Raw genomic sequence first — 23,010 nt, forward strand, 5'->3', positions numbered from 1 at the left:
GACTATCAGCCCAGGGGTTACACAAGGAGTAAGAAATGTAGAAGGATGGGAAGGGAGGCAATATAAGAATGAGTGCTGATGAAGAGATGGAGGAATAGGAAGTGGTACTGGAGGAGATAGGAAACAGAGAAAAAGAAATGCAAGGGTAGGAGAGAGGAAATGGAGTGGAAGGATAGCTGAGAAAGCTGAAAGACATGAGAAAAGCTAAAGAGAAAAGAAGAGATGGTCACAAAGGGGAGGGAGATGAAAGTTGAGAAAGGAAAGATGGCGAGAACTAGGGAGAAAGGAGGAGAATGATGGTGCTCAGGTTCTTGGTGACAGCAGCAGTAGGTGCCAGTGCTATAGTACAAACAGCACACAGTAGAGGAGGAAGAGGATAGAACTCTCCCCACTCCACCCCATGCTCTATGTACACAACAGTGATGCACACTTGCACGTCCCTGGAAAAAATTCAAGGGAAACTTGCAGGGAATGATGTTGCTTAATGCTGACAACAGTAACTGAATTACCAATCTGGTCTGGATCCTCTGCCTACTAAAGCTCAGGTCACAATCACTCTAAGCCAGAAAACTCATTAAAGTTGATGATTGGTCCTACTAACATCCTGGCCTTAGAAGCCCGAGCCATACATGTGGTTGATATTATCAGGTATCCTTTTAACATGGAGATTCATCCAGGGAACAAAGCAGTGATGCTTGGCAAGCAAATTTATTGGACAGTTCTTTTTTTATATTCACAAAGAAGACAAGATTGATTTTCTGAACTTTTCAGCTTGAACTAATTTACAGACACGTAGCTAACTCATCAAATGCTAATATAATATGCATCATTTCCTGTTTACTAAAATGAACCTGTGGGTGTCTGCTCTGTGTCTTTCAGGGTAAACCTGGAACTGTTCACTGCCAGTGATGTCATGAAGCCATATGTGAGAGTTGTTCACCTACAGCAAAATGTTGCCTCTTTGGCTCACCTTCTTATTAATACCAGTCACAGTGGATTCCCAGTGGTTTACAAACCTGAACCAGAACATGAAAACGTCTTCCTGGGAACTATTGGACGGTAAAAAAAAACAGTGCTGCCCTATTTCTCGGTGCTATATTTCATATTTCATATATTTCATATTAGTCACTTCAGTTGACTTACCCATAGTGTGCCCTAACACATAGTAATAAACAGCCTACAAATGTTAAAGTAGTAAGTTATTAACTGAGTCTAGAAAAGAATTACAAACTCATCCACAAACACAACACACATATGCAAAATATAGTAGAGAGAAGAACAATTAACCCAAAATTAACACTACAAACAGTTTAAATACGTTGAGAAGGCTTCAAGACCACGGAGAAATAGCAAGGCAGGCCTGCCAAAAGAGCCCATACCATGATCACCAGTCTTTAGCTGAGCATACATTTTCATTTTACTGCTGTGATATATAATTATTGGTAATATTTTTTGAAAAACAAATGTATGTGAAAGCCAACCATTAGTATAACAAGAAATTCCAAAGTAAAAAAAATTCTTTCAAAGGTACTTAACTTTGGAGAGATAATAACTGACCAAAGGTTCTGATACCTATCCAGAACAGAAGCAAACATCACTATAAAAGTAGAGTGTGCATATAATGATAATGTGAGAATACACTCCCACCCCACATATGACCACAGAAAGCCAATCACAACATGTAATGATGAAAAAAGGAAACATATTTTAATAACAAAACAGTCAAAAATCAATGTCCATATTGGTGGTTGTTGCTATGTATATCGTCTGTAGAGCCAATGATGTACTGCTGAAAAATGAAAAAAAAAAACATATTTTTCTTAAAAGAACACAGTTAGGGAATAGCCACTGCTATTAATTTCATCAGTAGCATGGGATCTTCTTAGTGTTTGGGTACTTGCCAGGTTCTTGTGGCCTGGTTTGGTCTCTGTTGGAAACAGGATGCTGGGCTTGATGGACCCTTGGTCTGACCCAGCATGGCAATTTCTTATGTTCTTATGTTCTTATCAACCATTCATACCCATTGGTAACACCATTTTAACTTTTTTTTTTTTTATGATCAATCATTTATATTAGTATTTAAATATGAAAATCAACTATTACAAATCGCAATGAGCAGATGATAAATGTAACATACTGTATCAATATTTACTCCAATAACAATTAGAAAAAGAAAATTAATAAGTTATATAATTAATCCTAACTACAATATTATTCCTTCCCTTCTTTTTTAAGTTCTATTTCAAAAAATAGTAAAAGAAAGTATTAATATAAGAACTATAAAAACTAAATTCCCTTCCCCTCCCATACCCCACCTCATCATTCTCCAAAAAGAAATCAAAGGGTAACATATTTCAGATTTCTTTTTTTTTTTGTCAATTCTTAATAATGTAAATGATATTCATTACCATAAATAAGAATTTAGAACATACAATCTATTTATATAAACTATCACTATTAATGATAGTTCTTGGAGGAGAAGTCCATTAATGGCTATTAATCAATTATACTTAGAGAATAGCCACTGCTATTAATTGCTATTAATTGCAACAGTAGCATGGGATCTTCTTGGTGTTTGGGTAATTGCCAGGTTCTTGTGGCCTGGTTTTGGCCTCTGTTGGAAACAGGATGCTGGGCTTGATGGACCCTTGGTCTGACCCAGCATGGCAGTTTCTTTTGTTCTTATGTTCTTATGATTTAAAAAAAGAATAATTAACAAATTTTATTTTTCTTGGATAACTACTAAAGATCATATTTCTAGTTTGAATTGGTAGAGTATTAATATAGAATTGCCAGATTTGCAGAAAATTCTCCCAACTCTGTGGTTTACCATCTTGTCCAGACAAACATTCCATTACCATCATCTGACGTAGTTGTATTCTCCACATTGTTCGATTAGGTGCTGTATCATTAGCCATTTGCACAATGAAGGAAAAGGCTAACATATTTTTCCGAAGAAAAATTTTTATCTGGTATTCCAAATATATAGAGTTATAATGATTTAATCACTGTAAATGTAACCATGGCACTTAAATCATGCATAATGTGGTCCCAAAACTCATCTATCTTAGTGTACATCCAAATACAATGGATATAAGTGCCCTTATGTATTAAACATTTGGGGCATTTATCAGAATTAGTTAAGCCTGCTTTAAATGCTTGAACAGGAGGAATTTATATTCTATGCATCATCCTAAATTGTATCTCTCTCAAGGCTATATTCTCAGTCAAAGTTTTAAATTTTGAAAAACCCCAGTCGAAGTATGGGCCACTACCTCAGTACTTGGCTTTTCAAAAAAGCATTTTTTTCAAAAAACTTTTCAAAAAAAAATTTTTTTTTTTTTGAAAAAAATTTTTTTTCAAAAAAAATTTTCAAAAAACTTGGCTTTTCAAAAAAGCATTTCCAAGCCTTGAATAAAACCTCCTCTCACTAGCACTAACTCGTATGCAATAATGGAATGTAAACACGAATCAACCAACCTCAAACCCTCTCTCACTAATTCCTGCTGAATATTTATCATACTATTACCATTCACAACTGTCATATTTATTCATTTGATTACCTATGTACCGTTTCGTAGTCTTATTTTTTCACTTGCTATTCTAATGTATCAATAGGCTGAAATGTAAATATTGTGCTGTTCAATTTCTCCCCTTCCATCCCAAGTTTATTTTCCTTGTTTTTTGTAACTTTCCCTCTCCCTTTTTCTGATTCACTGTATTTAAAGTTCAAGGTTCTTATTGAAAATATTGTTTTTACGTTACGTTATGCTTTACACTCCTTGTTATTTGTAAACCGGGTTGATGTGATGCCTATCATGAAACTCGGTATAACAAAAACAATAAATAAATAAATAAATAAATAAATACTTGCATCTACCTGTCACTTAACTGCAAGTTTATCCAAAGTATCTTATAAGCTGTAGAAACTATCAAGCCTGTCTAACAAGGGAGCAGAATTGATTGGTCAAAGGAAATGACTACAAATGCATTTTTGTTGATCCCCAAAATTGAATTCAAATAGGGCCAGATTTTAATACCTACGCGCGGGTGTACATCTGTGCGTGCAACCCAGCGTACACAAATGTATGCCCGATTTTATAACATGCGCGCGCAGCTGCGCGCATGTTATAAAATATAGGGTCGGCGCGCTCAAGGGGGTGCACAATAGTGCACCTTGCGCACGCCGAGCCCTTGGGGAGCCCTGCTGGCTTTCCCCATTCCCTCCAAGGCCGCTCCGAAATCGGAGAACCCTCAGAGGGAACTTTCCTTCTGCCCCCCCACCTTCCCCTCCCTAACCCGCCCCCAGCCCTACCTAAACCCCCTAACCTTCATTTTATAAGTTGTGCCTGCCTCTGGGCAGGCGTAGGTTGCGCGATCGAGCACAGAAGCAAATGGCCGCTGTGCCTGGAGGCTCCAGCCCTAGCCCACCCCCGGACCGCTCCACCCCGCTCACACCCTGCCCATGTCCTGGGACTTACATGCGTCCTGGGGCTTTACGTGCACCGCCCGGCCTTTTGAAAATAGGCCCAGCACGCGTAACCCCCCTACACGTGTAAATCCTCCTGGATTTACGCGCGTAGGGCTTTGAAAATCTGCCCCATAATGTGTAACCTGTAGAAAGGCAAAAAAAAAAAATCACAATTCTCTAAACGAAATTTAGAACATAACAACATAAGAAATTGCCATGTTGATTCAGACCAAGGGTCCATCAAGCCCAGCATCCTGTTTCTAACAGTAGCCAATCCGGGCTACAAGTAGCTGGCAAGTACCCAAACACTAAGTAGATCCCATGCTACTTATGCCAGTAATGCCAGTGGCTATTCCCTAAGTCAGTTTGATTAGTAGCAGATAATGGACTTTTCCAAAAACTTATCCAAAGCTTTTTTAAACCCAGCTACACTAACTGCACTAACTGCATTAACCACATCCGCTGGCAACAAATTCCACAGCTTAATTGTGCATTGAGTAAAAAAGAATTTTCTCCGATTAGTTTTAAATGTGTTACTTGTTAACTTCATGGAGTGCCCCCTAGTCTTTCTATTATCCGAAAGAGTAAATAACAGATTCACATTTCTAGACCTTTCATGATTTTAAAGACCTCTATCATATCTCCCCTCCGCCATCTCTTCTCCAAGCTGAACAGTCCTAACCTCTTCAGCCTTTCCTCACAGGGGAGTTGTTCCATCCCCTTTATCATTTTGGTTGCCCTTCTCTGTACCTTCTCCATCGCAACTATATCTTTTTTGAGATGTGGTGACCAGAATTATACATATTACTCAAGGTGCAGTCTCACCATGGAGTGATACAGAGGCATACATTTTGGGGTAGATTTTAAAAGGTGCCCGCACTACCCGGCGTGCACACATGTACGCCTGATTTTATAACATGCACGGGGTTGGTGCGTGCAAGGGGGTGCACAATTGTGCACCTTGCGCATGACGAACCGCACTGTCTTCCCCCATTCCCTCCCAGGCCACTCCAAAATTGGAGCGGCCAGTGAGGGAACTTCCCTTCCCCCTAGCCTGACCTTCCCACACCTTCCCCTAACCTTTCCCACCCCCAGCCCTACTCTAATCCCCCCTGACCTTTGACTTACCTTTTGCGCTGCCAGCAAATCCTCCAACACAGCGGCAATGACCACTCTGCCGGAGGCCTCTGGCCCCGCCCCTTCCCTGCCCCTTTAGGAAAGCCCCGGGACTTACATGCGTCCCGGGGCTTTATGTGCATCGCCGGGCCTTTTTAAAATAGGCCTGGCTCACATAACCCCCCCCCCATGCATGTAAATCCTCTGGATTTATGCGCGAAGGGCTTTTAAAATCTGGCTCTTTCTGTTTTATTTACCATTCCCTTCCTAATAATTCCTAATATTCTGTTTGCTTTTTTAACTGCCACAGCACACTGAGCTGACGCTTTCAATGTAATATCCACTATGATACCTAGATCTTTTTCCTGGGTGGTATCGCCTAATATGGAGCCTAACCGTGTAACTTCAGCACAGGTTATTTTTCCCCTATATACATCACCTTGCACTTGTCCACATTAAATTTCATCTGCCATTTGGATGCCCAATCTTCCAGTTTCACAAGGTCCTCCTGTAATGTATCATAATCTGCTTGTGATTTAACTACTCTGAATAATTTTGTATCATCCACAAATTTGATAACCTCACTCGTCGTATTCCTTTCCAGATCATTTATATATATATTGAAAAGCACTGGTCCAAGTACAGATCCCTGAGGCACTCCACTGTTTACCCTTTTCCATTGAGAAAATTGACCATTTAATGCTACTCTCTGTTTCCTGTCTTTTAACCAGTTTGTAATCCACAAAAGGACATTGCCTCCTATCCCATGACTTTTTAGTTTTCTTAGAAGCTTCTCAAGGGGGACTTTGGATTTTCAGAAGGTGTTTGTCAAATACACTACATCTACCGATTCACCTTTTTCCACATGTTTATTAACCCTTTCAAGAAAATGAAGCAGATTTGTAAGGAAAGACTTCCCTTGAATAAATCCATGCTGACTTTGTTCCATTAAACCATATCTTTCTATATGCTATGTGATTTTAATCTTTAGAATAGTTTCCACTATTTTTTCCGGCACTGAAGTCAGGATCACTGATCTTTAGTTTCCTGGATCACCCCTGGAGCCCTTTTTAAATATTGGGGTTACATTGACCACCCTCCAGTCTTTAAGTACAATGGATGATTTTAATGATAGTTTACAAATTTTATCTAATAGAAATTTTGTTTTTGACTTCCTTCAGAACCCTGGGGTGCACACCATCTGGTCCATGTGATTTGTTATTCTTTAGTTTGTCAATCTGGTCTATTACATCGTCCAGGTTCAGAAGTGATTTTGTTCAGTTCATCTGATTCATCACTCTTGAAAACCATCTCTGGAGCTGGTATCTCCCTAACATCCTCATTAGTAAACACAGAAGCAAAGAATTAATTTAGCCTTTCTGCAATAGCCTTATCTTCCATAAGAGCACCTTTAACCTCTCAGTCATCTAACGGTCAACCAACTCCCTCACAGGTTTCTTACTTAGGATATATTTAAAAAGGTTTTTTTTTAAATGAGTTTTTGCCTCTACGGCCTACTTCATTTCAAATTCTCTCTTAGCCTGCTTTATCAGTGTTTAACACTTAACTTGACAATGCTTATGCTTTTGTCCTATTTTCTTCTGATGGATCCTTCTTCCAATTTTTGAAGGATGTTTTTTTTGGCTAAAATAGCCTCTTTTACCTCAACTTTGAACCATGCTGGTAATCATTTTTCCTACCTTCCGCCTTTCTTAACACTTGGAATTCATCTGGAATGTGCTTCTAAGATTGTATTTTTAAACAATGTCTATGCCTGTTGTACACTTTTAACCTTTGCAGATTTACTTTTCAGATCTTGAAATGTACAAATAATTTGTGTATTAGCAGGGAGAAAAATTCTTTCATGAATATTAGTTCATGCTTTTTCCATTTTGTTAGAAAGGCCTGGTTGAAATTCAGTATTACCTTGCAGAGGCAAGAAAATTGAATAACTAGGAAGTAGTTCCAGTATTTTCCATGCTGTAAACCAAGCCCTTCTGACTGACTTAATCAATAAATTGTTTTTTATTATATCTGGAAGAAATTTTACTTTTGCATGTATAAATAGCTAAGAGAAAAAGGACTCAATATTTGACATTCAGTATTTGTGGTATTATATTTTGATGTTCCCAAAATCCAATCTCTAGCATGTCTCATCAGATATGCTGTTATATTTTCTGATATCAGAAACAGATACGCCTCTCTCACTATAAGGCAATGTTAAAGTTTTCATTCCAAATAAACTTAGATATAGCTTTATTAATTCTTGAATATCAATATTATGTAATACCAATGGTAACAATTGTAACTAATAAAGCCATTTAGGTAACAACACCATTTTAATTATCTGTATTCACCCTATGAGTGATACTGAAAGATTTTTCCAACTCATTAAAAGTTTTTCCAAGTTCTTAATAGCAGGATTAATAATAAGACCATAAATTGTTCTCATGTCATTTGAAATCTTATCCCCCAAATATGTAATATATCCTTTTGCCCACTGAAATGGAAAATAATCTCAATTAATCTCCATCCTTTTTCTAGTGTCCCAGTTAGATGCAGGGATATTGACTTATCTGCATTTACTTTAAAACCAGAAAATTTGCTAAAATTCTTTATGATAATTGCTTAAAGAGAATTTTTAGGGTTAGAAATAAATACAGAGATCCAAGATGGCATACTAGCGTCTCGGCTCTGAATGTCCTCTTCACTTTTTTGGGTTTTCTTTTGGAATGCCTCATTCTGCGTGTAAGCCTGTGTTGGCTCAGCCACGCTCTCTTCTAACTCCCCGCTTGGTCCCATGGACACTCATGTCCGATGGGGAGCATTAGCTCTGGGAATTTTCTCGCTGGAGGAGATTTGGGGGGAAGCTGAGCCCGATCCCCTCCCTGAGCACCTGAAAGAATCAGAAGAGGCCCCTGAGGAGCGGGTACCCCGTTAGTGGTAAGAGTTCCAGATAACGCTGGAGTGGCAGAATAGCTGCCACTCCAGCGTTATCTGGAATCCCATCTGTAGAATCCGAGTTGTTGCTAACTCGAATAGCTAGCAAAAGAGGTAGGCTTAAATATCCGGGCAGCTTGATGTCATCTCAAGGGGACGCCCCTGAGGTTCATGCCAATGAAGAAATAAAGATGAGAGTGGCGTGTGCACGCGCACCCTATAGTACCTTGGAGGAGCATGGTGGGAAGCAGCACCAAAGCCGGTCTGGGGACACCGGAGAGATTGGCAGACAGACGCCACAGCAGCCAGTAGTCTGAGGTGAGTGGGAGGAGCCGCAAGAAGAGTAAGGTAGGCAGGGCGAAGCTGTCACAGACCGATGGTCGCAACAGTACCCCCCTTCAAAGGGTGGACTCCAACTCTTGTACCAGGTCTTGGTTTCCGAGGATGCATCTGGTGAAACTGATGAAGCATTTCTTTATCTAGGATATTAGCCATTGGCTCCCAAGAATTTTCTTTGGCACCTTAATCTTCCCAACACAGAAGGTATTCCCAAGGCTTTCCACGTCTTCTTGCATCTAGAATGGCATTGACCTTGTATTCTAGGTCTTCTTCTGCATTGATAGAAGATGGTTCAGGAGACTTGGATGAGAACTCACTGAGAATGAGTGGTTTCAGAAGTGAAACGTGGAATGCGTTGTGGATTTTCAATCCAGGCGGTAGCTTCAGACTGTATGTAATGTTGCCAAGACGTCGTAGGATTGGAAATGGTCCAACATAGCGAGGAGCAAATCGAGAGGAGGGTAACTTTAGTCTCAGATGCTTAGTTGATAGCCAGACTTTGTCACCAGGTTGAAACACAGGCGCTTTACAATGGTGAGCGTCGTAGGATTTCTTAGCTCGATCACCCGCTTTAATTAGCATTTCTATAGTTTGAGTCCATAGTTGATGGATATCATCAGCAGTGGATTGAGCTGCTGGGGATGACACTGAGAGCTTCAGTGGAAGTGGCAGAGAAGGTAAACGTCCACATACCACTTCAAAAGGTGTTGATCCAGTGGATAATGCTGGATGTGAATTAATGGCGAATTCAGCCCATGGTAACAGCTCAGCCCAGTTATTCTGACAGCAACTCACATAGGCCCGAATGAACTGTTTCAGGGTCCTATTCATCCTTTCAGTTTGGCCATTTGTGGATGATAGGCAGATGTATAATCCAGAGAGATGTCAAATAGTTTGCACAAAGCCTTCCAGAATCTTGCCGTGAATTGAGATCCTCGATCCGAGACTATGTGCTTTGTGTAAACCCCGCCCCCTGGGAAACAACTCACACCCCAAGTCCCCACTAGAGTAGTCGCTAAACTGGCCGTTTAATGTAAGGGGTGGCTGTTAGCTGTGGGCAACAAGGTTTACAAGAATAAAGAATTATTTCATAGGAAAAAAAACCACTTAGTCTCAAACTGATAGTTTTGTTAGAGCTAATAACTTCTTTATAAAAAAAACTTATAGTTTGTTACATAACTTTCTGAAGATATCTCAAATACAACAGATTCAACAACATAAGTCAGAAAAATATAAATACAACAAAATTTGCTTCCTCTATCCTTTCAATTATGTATCCTTCCTTTTCATTTTCATAAATTTCTCAGTCTTTACACATAACCTCTAACATGCTTTTCGGACCATTCTCCTTTTCCTTTTCTTTTCCTACATAGAAACATAGAAACATAGAAACATAGAAATGACGGCAGAAGAAGACCAAATGGCCCATCCAGTCTGCCCAGCAAGCTTCCCTCATTTCTTCTCCCATACTTATCTGTTTCTCTTAGCTCTTGGTTCTAATTCCCTTCCACCCCCGCCATTAATGTAGAGAGCGGTGATGGAGCTGCATCCAAGTGAAATATCTAGCTTGATTAGTTAGAGGTAGTAGGGGTAGTAACCGCCGCAATAAGCAAGCTACACCCATGCTTATTTGTTTTTACCCAGATTATGTTATACAGCCCTTATTGGTTGTTTATCTTCTCCCCTGCCGTTGAAGCAGGGAGCTATGCTGGATATGCGTGAGGTATCAGTTTTTTTCTTCTCCCCTGCCGTTGAAGCAGAGAGCTATGCTGGATATGCATCGAAAGTGAAGTATCAGGCACATTTGGTTTGGGGTAGTAACCGCCGTAACAAGCCAGCTACTCCCCGCTTTGTGAGTGTGAATCCTTTTTTCTTCTCCCCTGCCGTTGAAGTTATGCTGGATATGCGTGAAGTATCAGTTTTTCTTTTCCCCTGCCTTTGGTTTAGTGAGGTCACCAACTGAAGACCGGTGGGGCCCTTTCTTTCAGGTTGCACTTCTTTTCAAAGAGTCCAATTTTCTCCACTGCAGGTTCCTCAGGCACCTACAACCTATCTAAAAAAACGAATTAAAAGAAACTATCTATTCTATTTTTTTTTAACACTATCTAACTAATGCAAATAAATGAATAATTATAATCCCTCTAACTAAACCCTTAACCAGACAGTCTTAAAAAATATATTCAAATAGATGAAAGGGTTCTTTATGCATCAGCATAGTATACAGTAGGGGTGTGAATCGTGTGATCGATCGTCTTAATGATCGATTTTGGCTGGGGGGGGGAGGGAAATCTGATCGTCATGTTTTTTTTTTTTTTTTTAAATCGTTAAAAATCGTAAATCGGGGAGGGCGGGAAAACCGGCACACCAAAACAACCCTAAAACCCACCCCGAACCTTTAAAACAAATCCCCCACCCTCCCGAACCCCCCCCAAAATGTTTTAAATTACCTGGGTTCCAGTGGGGGGGGTGGGGGGTTCCCGGCGCGATCTCCCGCTCTCTGGCCACGGCTGCGTTAAGAGAAATGGCGCCGGTGGCCCAGGGACTTTTGGCCAGCTTGGGGGGGGCCTCCTGACCCCCACAAGACTTGCCAAAAGTCCAGCGGGGGTCCGGGAGCGATCTCCTGCACGCGTGACGTCGGGAGCCAGGAACCAAAATGACGCCGGCGCTACCTTTGCCCTGTCACATGATAAGGGCAAAGGGCAGTAGTTAATTTCTCTAATGCATCTTGTTGATCAGTAACGTGCAAAGCAAGGCCTGGAATGGCCTGCAAGGCGTTGAGCTGAGCCTGATCCATGGAGTTAGCAATCTGTTATGGTTATTGGTGTTTGAGTGGATCCTTGGACACTGTGGCAGCTGACCATGCCCACGGGGGGCAGTCCTGTGAGGGACCACAGTGTCAGGCTAAACTTCGGACAGACAAACACAGATTTGAATCTTTTATTATACAGTATATGGAACCACCAGAGGTGGCAGTAGTGAGTACTGATTGTAGAGCCTGGCTGGGCATGTCTCTCACAGAACTCTGGAAACGGATCCTCTGTATGCAGTGCTGTAGTGGAAAGAGACTGAGAGTTATGAGCACACAGTAGAATTAGCATTCAGATTCCCAAGTAGAATAGGAGAGCTCCGAGACAGGGAGAGCAGACCCTCGAGGAGTGAGTACCTGATCCCATAGAGCAGAGAGACTCGGTAGCGTTGTACTCACTAGCAGCAGCAGAGGTTCCACTAGACGAGAGGTCTGGAACCAGAGCAGAGGGCAGGCCCTCGAGGAGCGAGTACCTGATTCCGGCGAAGCAGTACTGTAGAGAGAGAGATGTTTCTGTACTCACAGATGATGACTGTAGTTAGTTCTTCCAAGTAGAAGGTAAAAGTTGCAGGCAGCGACACAGGGAACATGGGCCCTCGAGAAGCGAGTACCGGTTTCCTGATAGCACCTGAAAGAAGCAGAGAGGCCCCCGAGGAGCGGGTACTTCCTCCCCCTCCCTGCCCCCCCTCCTTCCCCCCCCCGTGCCTCACCCCCAGAATCCCCCCTCCCTCTCCCTCTCCCTCTCCCACCCCCCCTTCCCCTGCTCCTCTCCCATCCCTGGCATATCTCTCATGGAAATAATAAGTGCAACGAACAGTCCTAAAACCGTCTATATGTAAATAATATTACACATTGTATATAATAATGTATCTATTCTTAACCAATCAATCGCTGTTGTCAATGTTTGACTGATCTATATAACTACCATAATCTCTGCTCACTCCCTCCCCTGTTACCTGCCCTTCATTCAATGTAATTTCTCTCTTGTTAATAAGTTAATTGTAAACCGATATGATGTCCCAAACGAATACCGGTATATAAAAAAAAGTTAAATAAATAAATAAATAAATAAATAAGTAAATAAATACCCCGTTAGTGACCCCGAAGGGTAGTAAGAGTTCCAGTTAGAGCTGGAGTGGCAGAGTAGCTTAGGAATGGAGAGAGAATCCCATCCGTATGAGTTCCGTTGCTAATTCAATGAGCTAGCAAATGCATTAGGCAGATATACCCTGGAGTCGTAATGTCAGAACAGGGGGACGCCCCTGAGGTTCTCGCCATCGTGAAATAAAGATGAGGGTGGTGTGCGCGCGTGCGCCCTAGAGGTACCTTGAAGGAGCATGGCGGGAAGCAGCACCAAAGCCAGTCCGGGGACACCGAAGAGGTCGGCAAACAGATGCTGCGGCGGCAATCAGTCCAAGGTGAGCGGGAGGAGCCGCAAGTAGAGAGAGGTAGGCGGGGCGAAGCCCTCGAAGACCGACAGATGCAACACCAAGAGTCCCATTAATCCCTTAGTCATCTAACGGTCCAATCGACTCCCTTGCAGGTTTCCTTCTTTGGATATATTTTTTAAAGTTCTTATTATGAATTTTTGCTTCTATGGCCAACTTCATTTCAAATTCTCTCTTAGCCTGTCTTATCAATGTTTTAGACTTAACTTATGTTTTTTCCTGTTTTCTTCAGATGGACCTTCTGCCAATTTTTGAAGGATTTGTTTTGTCTAAAATAGCCTTTTTACCTCACCTTTTAACCATGCCAGTAATTGTTTGGCCTTCCATCCACCTTTCTTAATGTGTGGAGTAAATCTGGACTGGGCTTCTAAGATGATATTTTTAGACAATGTCCACATCTGTTGAAAACTTTTAACCTTTGCAGCTGTACCTTTCAGTTTTTCTAACTATTTCCCTCATTTTATCAAAGTTTCCCTTTTGAAAATGTAATGTTAGAGCTGTAAATTTACATATTGTCCCCCTTCCAGTCATTAGTTCAAATTTGACCATGTTATGATCACTATTGCCAAGTGGCCTCACCACCGTTACCTCTCTCACCAAATTCTGTATTCCATTAAGAATTAGATCTAAAATAGCTCCCTCTCTCTTCAGTTCCTAAACCAATTGTTCCGTGAAGCAGTTATTTATTCCATCCAGGATCTTTTCATCTCTAACATCTCCTGATGTTACATTTACCCAGTCAATTTTGGGATAATTTAAATCTTCCATTATTACTGCATTGTCAAATTGGTTAGCTTCCCTGATTTCTCTTAGCATTTCATCATCCGTCTCATCATTTTGGCCAGGTAGACAGTAGTATACTCCTATTACTATACTCCAACCCAACACACATAGGATTTTTACCCATATAGATTCTACTGCGCATTTAGTCTCTTGTATGATCTTTATCCTATTGGACTCCTTGCCCTCCCAGATATAAAGCGCCACACTCCTACTAAGTTGATCCCATCATTGTGATATAATTTGTACCCTGATATAGCACTGTCCCATTGGTTATCCTCCTTCCACCAGGTCTCTGAGATGTCAATTATGTCTATCTCATCATTCACTTCTATACACTCTAACTCTCTTATCTTACTTCTTAGACTTCTGGCATTGGCATACTGACATATCAAAGTGTGTTTTTTGTTTGTATTAACAGTTGACAGGGATAATTTGGCATCCTATATCTTAGATGAAATAATCCTTTAGCTCAGATGAAGGAAAGATGTAAATATTTTTTGAAATATGAAAATATATTTTGAAAAAGCAGGCACGTTTGCTTGAGATAAAAGTGTCTTTCTGGTATTTTATATGGAGATCTCAATTATTTAAGAAGACTTCAGGAAAGGTATGAGAATTGGGACTTACGTTCTGATAAACTACAGGGACTTTATTAAACATTCCACAACAGGGAGAAAACAGAGATAAAAATATTGGGAATTGAACAGAGGATTGAACTATCTTCAATCTTATAAATCTGAATAATTTGAATAATAGGGAAGAGAAAAAAATCAAGTGTTGGGAAGTTGGCTTCCAAATGATTTCAGAGACTTTGTTTCTGCTTTCAGATTATTTATTGACTTTATTTGAAATTTAAAATGAAGCAGTAAATATTCTTCAGTTGTCTAATGAACTGTCAGTAAAAGAAGTTGGAAACCACATTGCTTCTTAGTGAGCTTTTTGGATATAAAAGAATGTGACTATTATCAGTGCTGTTTACAGTGAAGTAAAAGAGGCTTGTATGGTGCTTATTTCAAAAGGAACTAATTGCTATCCATGGAGAACTGAGAGAACTGTGTGCAGAAAGGGTCCATTATCAAATCATCTTTTATTTTCTATGAGCCCCTAGGTGCCAATTAAAGGTTCTGTCCCACTCAGGGGTTACATTAAGGTATATCCCAAGGGACAACCTGAGAGAGCAGTAAGGATGTTTACAATCATGGATGATAAGAGTAATAGATCAGTGACCAGGTCAGAGTTCTTTGATTTGTTTAACATACAGAAAGATAATTCACCCTACAACACTGAGAACATGTACAGGGAAAATAAAGACTACTGGGAGGAGGATGAATGGTTACTTGATGAAAGCTGTAGATGGCAGTATTGAGCTACCTCTCCCTACTCTATTGAATACAATCAGTTACCAGACAACAGAAATGAAATCCTTGCCAGAGGCTGCATGGTATCAGCTCCACTGGGAAGCTATAACGAGTTGTATCCCACTATTAGATAACCATGCAAACAGCCTGCTTCTAATTGGTTGGGATATGCTAAGATTTCACAAGGTTCATCAGCAATGCAGCAATCTTCACATCACTCCTTATACCCAGAGACTGGATCTTGGTTGGGTAATAGTAGGTGACATTTGCATTGACAGAATATGCAAGCCAGATAGTGTTGATGCTTTCTCTACCAGTATGCTAGAAAACTGATGTATATTTTTTTGGAAACCATGTCTCCTAATCATTTCTTCATTAAAAAATACCTGGCTAAAAGAACCAGGTCAAGCTGTACAGATCTCCTTGAATACTTTCACAACAGAGAACTGTGATGAGGATCTTGGAAGCACAGTGTTCCAGATTACAAGAGATAATAAACCTGAACATTCAATGGAAGCCAAAGAATTCCTGAAGATAATAAATAAGGAATTCTTCAAAGATGAGTCAGACAACTGGGTGGTACCACTTCCATTCTGCACATCCAGGCCTTGGTTTCCCAATAACAGAGAACAGGCCCTGTCCCGGCTAGCTTCCTTGCATCAGACTCTGGAGAGAAAACCAGAGACAAAGGTTAATTTTGTGGCCTTCATGAAAATTATATTTGACAATAGTCATGCAGAATCAACAAATGTTTATTAAATCTTCATAAGAAAACAAATAAAAATTTACAAAAATGTGACAACATTCACACTCCTTGAAATTGACAACATTCATATTTCTTGAAACTGAGCAGTTGAATCAAATAAAATCCTGATTTCACCAGGTTTCTGAGGATGGAATGCATCAGAGGGAGGAAGATACTAGTTCACTTCCCCTTTCTTCAGTGCTGGAGCTGGCTCTGTATGACCATTCAGATGCAAAAATTGGTTTAACCATACAGCTTATAATATCAGAAAATGTCCAATTAGCTATACAACTTAAATCACCAAAATCACCAAATGTTTATTAAATCAGCATAACAAAAGAAAAATTTACAAAAATAATTATGCATAATAAATACAAAAAATATTTAGCTCTCCTAAGTTAAGTACCTTTGATGATTATGGACTGTTAAAAGAACATTTTTACGTTGGTTGTTATACTGATGCTTGGTTTTTCAAAAAAGATTGCCAATAATTATATTTCAAAGCACTAAAATTAAAAAGTCATGGTATGGGCTATTTTGGCAGGTCTAGTTCACTATGCCTTCTCAATATATTTATATTGTTTGATGTGTTAATTTTGTATCCCTTGTTCTTCGATCCACTATATTTTGCATTTCACAATAATAAGATATCACAGATCATGCAATAGTGTCTTACAGTTAAGCTTCTTGAATAAATTTCTGGCCTTGTGCTTCACCATGTTTCTAAAGCATCTACTTAGATGACCGGTCGTGCTTTATTTCCAGGCCATTTCTCTGTGTTTCTTGCAGGCTTCCTTGAGAAATTGAACCATATTCATATTATTGGTAGTGGCCTAGAAAGGAACATATTTCTACCATGCATTATGTTCTAGATGACTCACACTGTCACAAGTAATGAATAAATCAGTAAAAGATAAATCAGACACTAGAAAAAATGGATTTATCCACCTGCAACTAGCTCTTTTATATAATACTGAGAGTCTCTTCCTCCTCATACAGTTATTTTTCTTTAATTTCTCAGCTAAATATTTGCAGTCACCAGAGATTTTTGTAAGTGTTTTGTACATTTTTTTCCTCTCAAAATGAACTTGACTGTCAAAACTTCATACTGCGATGAGTTGTAGTATATTCATATATTCCTATAGAATATACAGCTTAAACATATGAATCAGACCACCTATTCAAACTGGAAATGAAAAAAAAAAACCATATATGAATTTAGCAATACATGATGTCTCAAAGTAGCAGCTTGTTTTATTAGGTTAGGAACCTGAGTAATGCCTCTTCTTAAGAAGTGGAATGGTTTAAATTCTATATAATGATGGTGAGGTTTACTTCGGTATACTTTAGAGGTGAAATATAATATAGAGATCCATATTCAACAGCGCTGTCCCTTTCTTAGGGCTTTATAAGCAAGAGGGACAGTATTAGTTTGGAGTTTTGGAGGAGGTTGAAGAGTTTTTCCTCTGAGTTGCCTTGCGGTCTGTGGAGCTCTGCCCTGTTTTTTCAGCGTTCTCTTCTGCTTTTTAGGATTATTTTTCCCTTGCATCCGTGCCGGGGTCCTTCTTTACTAGTCCCCCTAGTTAGTAGGGTGGTGCGGTAAGTCTTTTCATCTTCTTTGCGGTTGGTTCTGTGGGTTTTTGGAGTCGTGTCCTCCCTGCACTGACCACTAGCTGGCCAGAAACATAGCTTCCTCTGGTTTTCATCTGTGGCATCAGTGCCCACGAACCATGTTTGAAGTTTGTATTCTTTGCCTGGGGGCATTGCATGATGTCTGGGGTTGCCAGCAGATTGGGTCAGTGAACTTCAAGCATTGGTGATGTACCCACCTTATACAAAGTTCTTCCATGATAGGATGGTTCTCCATACTCACCCTAAGTTCTTGCCTAAGGTGGTATCGGACTTCCATCTGAACCAGTCTATCATCTTACCCACCTTCTTTCCCAGACCTCATTTGCACTCAGGTGAATGGGCCTTGCATACTCTGGATTGTAAGAGGGCCTTAGTGTTCTACCTTGAGAGAACAGCAGGGCATAGGCAGTCCACACAACTCTTTATCTCGTTTGATAAGAACAGAATGGGAGATGCTGTAACCAATCACACCCTGTCTGCCTGGCTGGCAGACTTCATCTCTGTCTGCTACATGCAAGTGAGACTGCAGCTTGGGGGCCACATTAAGGCTCACTCCTTCAGAGCCATGGCAACTTCAGTGGCCCACTTGAGAGCAGTCCCCGTGATGGAGATCTGCAGAGCAGCAACATGGAGTTCTCTTCACATGTTCGCTGCTCACTACTGTCTGGACAGAGATGGCCGACAAGATAGTAGCTTCAGCCAGTCTGTCCTCCGTAACCTTTTTCAGGTTTAAACCCAACTCTTCTGCCTAGGGCCCTGGTTTTCGTGTTCAAGTTGTTTTCATCCATTACCTACAGCACCTAGGTTGTTGTGCCTGTTGGCACCTGTTTAGTTACCATTGGTCCTCTTCATTCATAAACAGCTTGCAGCTAGGTATTCACCCATGTGTGAGGACTACCATCCTACTTGTCCTAGGAGAAAGCAGAGTTGCTGTCCTAGGACTAACATCCTAGGACAGCAGGATGTTAGTCCTCATGAAACCCGCTCGCCACCCCTTGGAGTTGGGTTTCATTTTAAGTTGTTATTTTATTTTTGTAATTCTCTGTTACGAGACTGAAGGGGGACCCCGCATGGCCATGCGGATAGTGGCATGCTGGGCATGTTCAGTGTGCCAGTCAAAGTTCTAGAAACTTGACAGAAGTTTTCCATGCCGGGTTCCATCTGATGATGTCACCCATGTGTGAGGACTACCATCCTGCTGTCCTAGGAGAACACCTGTTACAGGTAAGCAACTCTGCTTTATCAGTTTTGGAAGGGTTTTTTCCTGCCATCTAAAGGATACCCTGCCCACCTGGGAACACCACCTAGCCAAGCCCTGGAGGGTGGATATCTCCTTAGTTTTGGTAATATAGATTCCTATGCAGATTGAAGGAAAAGAACTGTGGATTTTGGTTAATTGTGCTACCTATCAACCTGATTATCCATCAGTAAAGACTTTAATTTTGGATACTACATATATGACTCTGGGGTTTTATTGGCACTTAGAGTACACACAGTAAGACACTGTTCCACTGGGAAAAAAAATAGTACAAAAGAGACATCCCTGTTATTCCAGGCCCCCAAAAGGAGTTCCTTTCCCTCCACCAGCAAAGAAAGCACACCCTGGAGGAAAGAAAAAATGTTAGAGCTAACCAGGAGTGGTTCCAGTCCCAAAGAGACAATAGATTTTCTTATGGCCCCATTGGTGTTAGGACAGCACCTGGAGATGGGGTTACACAGGTAATGGCAATCATAGTGACTTTTTGAAGGGAGTACTATAAGACAAGACACTAGGGATGTGCATTCGGATTGACCGCATATGGAAAACGCAACTCAATTTTTTTTTTTTACTTAAAAAAAAGATGGGGCGTATACGAGCAGATTTCCGACATAAATGAACATAGATATGTCGGATACGGCGAATCGCCATGCGCGCGCTTTCTCGCCGCCATTACCTGCGACTCGAGCTCGGAGCCCCGGATTACCTGAAAATGGCGGCGCCCCTGCGGTAACCATGCCAACCTTTCTGACCCTGTCCTGTGAGTCTCAGTGACTCACAGGAAAGGGTGGGACAGGTCAGCATGGATACCGGAACGCAGCGAATCTGCGTTCACCTTTTCAGAGAAGCACTGAATGCAGCGAATCGCGCTGTCATTCCGTGCTTCTCTGAGGATTTCCTGACGAGCCAGCAGCACTATAAAAGCAGCAGCAGCACGAGGACTGACGGACATTGTCAGCGATTCAGTGGGGAGGTGGGATCGGGATCGTGCAGGGTGGGCTTAGGCAGGCTGAGGCAGAGAAGATAGCAGAACCCGATTTGATAGACAACACAGAACAGAACCAGATTGATAGACAACACAGAACAGATTCTTTGTTAGGGAAAAAAAAAAAAAGAACATTCTTATTGAGTGAGTCTGTACATTTTATCCTGGGCAGTGCCAGGCAGGGCTGGCAGTACTCTGCCTCATATTTGCTATTTTTAAACAGACTTAAAAGCATTCTCCTTGAGTGGTTCAGTGCTGGCTGGGCAGCAGTTCCAGGGCTGGGAGTACTCTGCCTCATATCTACTTTAGTTCTATGTGCACTGCAGTGCACACAGACAGACACATTCCGTGCATTGCCAGGCAGACAGTGAGGCAGTGGGCATTGTAAACAGAGTGAACATTGCCCTTCAGCGAGTCTGTTACATTTGCTATTTTTAAACAGACTTAAAAGCATTCTCCTTGAGTGGTTCAGTGCTGGGTGGGCACTGGGCAGCAGTTCCAAGGCTGGGAATACCCTGCCTCATATATACTTTAGTTCTATGTGCACTGCAGTGCACACAGACAGACACATTCTGTGCATTGCCAGGCAGACAGTGAGGCAGTGGGCATTGTAAACAGAGTGAACATTGCCCTTCAGCGAGTCTGTTACATTTGCTATTTTTAAACAGACTTAAAAGCATTCTCCTTGAGTGGTTCAGTGCTGGGTGGGCACTGGGCAGCAGTTCCAGGGCTGGGAATACCCTGCCTCATATATACTTTAGTTCTATGTGCACTGCAGTGCACACAGACAGACACATTCCGTGCATTGCCAGGCAGACAGTGAGGCAGTGGGCATTGTAAACAGAGTGAACATTGCCCTTCAGCGAGTCTGTTACATTTGCTATTTTTAAACAGACTTAAAAGCATTCTCCTTGAGTGGTTCAGTGCTGGGTGGGCAGTGCCAGGGCTGGCACTGGCAGTACTCTGCCTCATATCTACTGAAAAGGAAGCTTGTTCTCTGTGCACTCACTGCACACACACAGACAGACACATTCCGTGCATTGCCAGGCAGGCAGTGAGGCAGTGGGCATTGTAAACAGAGTGAACATTGCCCTTCAGCGAGTCTGTTACATTTGCTATTTTTAAACAGACTTAAAAGCATTCTCCTTGAGTGGTTCAGTGCTGGGTGGGCAGCAGTTCCAGGGCTGGGAGTACCCTGCCTCATATCTACTGAAAAGGAAGCTTGTTCTCTGTGCACTCACTGCACACACACAGACAGACACATTCCGTGCATTGCCAGGCAGGCAGTGAGGCAGTGGGCATTGTAAACAGAGTGAACATTGCCCTTCAGCGAGTCTGTTACATTTGCTATTTTTAAACAGACTTAAAAGCATTCTCCTTGAGTGGTTCAGTGCTGGGTGGGCAGCAGTTCCAGGGCTGGGAGTACCCTGCCTCATATCTACTGAAAAGGAAGCTTGTTCTCTGTGCACTCACTGCACACACACAGACAGACACATTCCGTGCATTGCCAGGCAGGCAGTGAGGCAGTGGGCATTGTAAACAGAGTGAACATTGCCCTTCAGCGAGTCTGTTACATTTGCTATTTTTAAACAGACTTAAAAGCATTCTCCTTGAGTGGTTCAGTGCTGGGTGGGCAGCAGTTCCAGGGCTGGGAGTACCCTGCCTCATATCTACTGAAAAGGAAGCTTGTTCTCTGTGCACTCACTGCACACACACAGACAGACACATTCCGTGCATTGCCAGGCAGGCAGTGAGGCAGTGGGCATTGTAAACAGAGTGAAGATTGGCCTTCAGCGAGTCTGTTCAATCTGCTATTTTTAAACAGACTTAAAAGCATTCTCCTTGAGTGGTTCAGTGCTGGCTGGGCAGCAGTTCCAGGGCTGGGAGTACCCTGCCTCATATCTACTGAAAAGGAAGCTTGTTCTCTGTGCACTCACTGCACACACACAGACAGACACATTCCGTGCATTGCCAGGCAGGCAGTGGGCATAAACAGAGTGAAGATTGGCCTTAAGCGAGTCTGTTCAATTTGTTATTTTTAAACAGACTTAACCGCATTGTCCTTGAGTGGTTCAGTGCTGGGTGGGCAGCAGTTCCAGGGCTGGGAGTACCCTGCCTCATATCTACTGAAAAGGAAGCTTGTTCTCTGTGCACTCACTGCACACACACAGACAGACACATTCCGTGCATTGCCAGGCAGGCAGTGAGGCAGTGGGCATTGTAAACAGAGTGAAGATTGGCCTTCAGCGAGTCTGTTCAATCTGCTATTTTTAAACAGACTTAACCGCATTGTCCTTGACTTGGTCCGTTCATTTTGTTATTTTAAACAGACTGAGCATTCTTCTTGAGTGGGTCTGTTAATTTAGTTATTTTAAACTGACCGAACATTATTATTGTGGGACAGTGGGCAGTGTTACCACTAGTACTCATTGACATTAAATCCATAATGTCAGGGAAAGGGAGATGCAAGCGACTTAGTGGGAATGGCAGCGGAGGCACCGCAAAAGACACCAGCGCAACACCACCAGTACAGGTAAAAAGGCAACTGTCGCAATCAAACGTCTTTGTAGGGGATGGCAGTTCCATGGCAAAAAAAAAGAAATCAGACCATGAAACTTTGCAATCGCCAGCACCTGTTTCTGGCACTGTAGTTTTGGAGGAGAGTGAAGAGGAGGCAGAGTCTAGCCAGACAAAAGTTACACACCCAAGAGCAGCCAGGGGACAGAAGTGTCCTGCAAAACTTTGCGGTGACAAGGTAGCGCTGGCACTGTTAGCTTCTGATTCAGAAGAAGAATCTTCTTGGATGGGATTCTCATCAGAAACGGAAGATGTAATACCTGAGCAATCTTCGGTAGAATTGTCAGTTAGTCCTGTTTTAGCCTCCACCTCCAGAAATCTGCGGCAGGGGAGACATTCCACTGATATCGAGGAGGAGGAAGAGCTGTCAGAAGGGAGACAGAGGGTGACTGTTGCCCCCGCTGCATTGCTTCGCCGGGTGCAGTGGGTGCACCACCCACACCCAGTAGTACCTCAACTCCAGTGCCACCATCCACCCCCAGGGCGGGAAAGAGAGGAGGATCACAAAAGAAATCTGCGATCTGGGCACATTTTAAAGTGACAGAAGACCCG

General features: G+C 41.9%; 1 protein-coding gene across 1 annotated transcript in view; it reads left to right on the forward strand.

The window, feature by feature from the left end:
- Positions 1-23,010, forward strand: part of LOC115083383 (chloride channel protein D-like) — a 472,614-nt gene that overhangs the window by 360,196 nt on the left and 89,408 nt on the right. The window contains exon 14 of the mRNA XM_029587184.1: positions 880-1,059. Coding sequence (XP_029443044.1) covers positions 880-1,059 — 180 coding nt within the window. The remainder of the gene's footprint in view (positions 1-879; positions 1,060-23,010) is intronic.

This window comes from Rhinatrema bivittatum, chromosome 2, assembly GCF_901001135.1.
Source record: "Rhinatrema bivittatum chromosome 2, aRhiBiv1.1, whole genome shotgun sequence".
Taxonomy (NCBI): Eukaryota; Metazoa; Chordata; class Amphibia; order Gymnophiona; family Rhinatrematidae; genus Rhinatrema; species Rhinatrema bivittatum.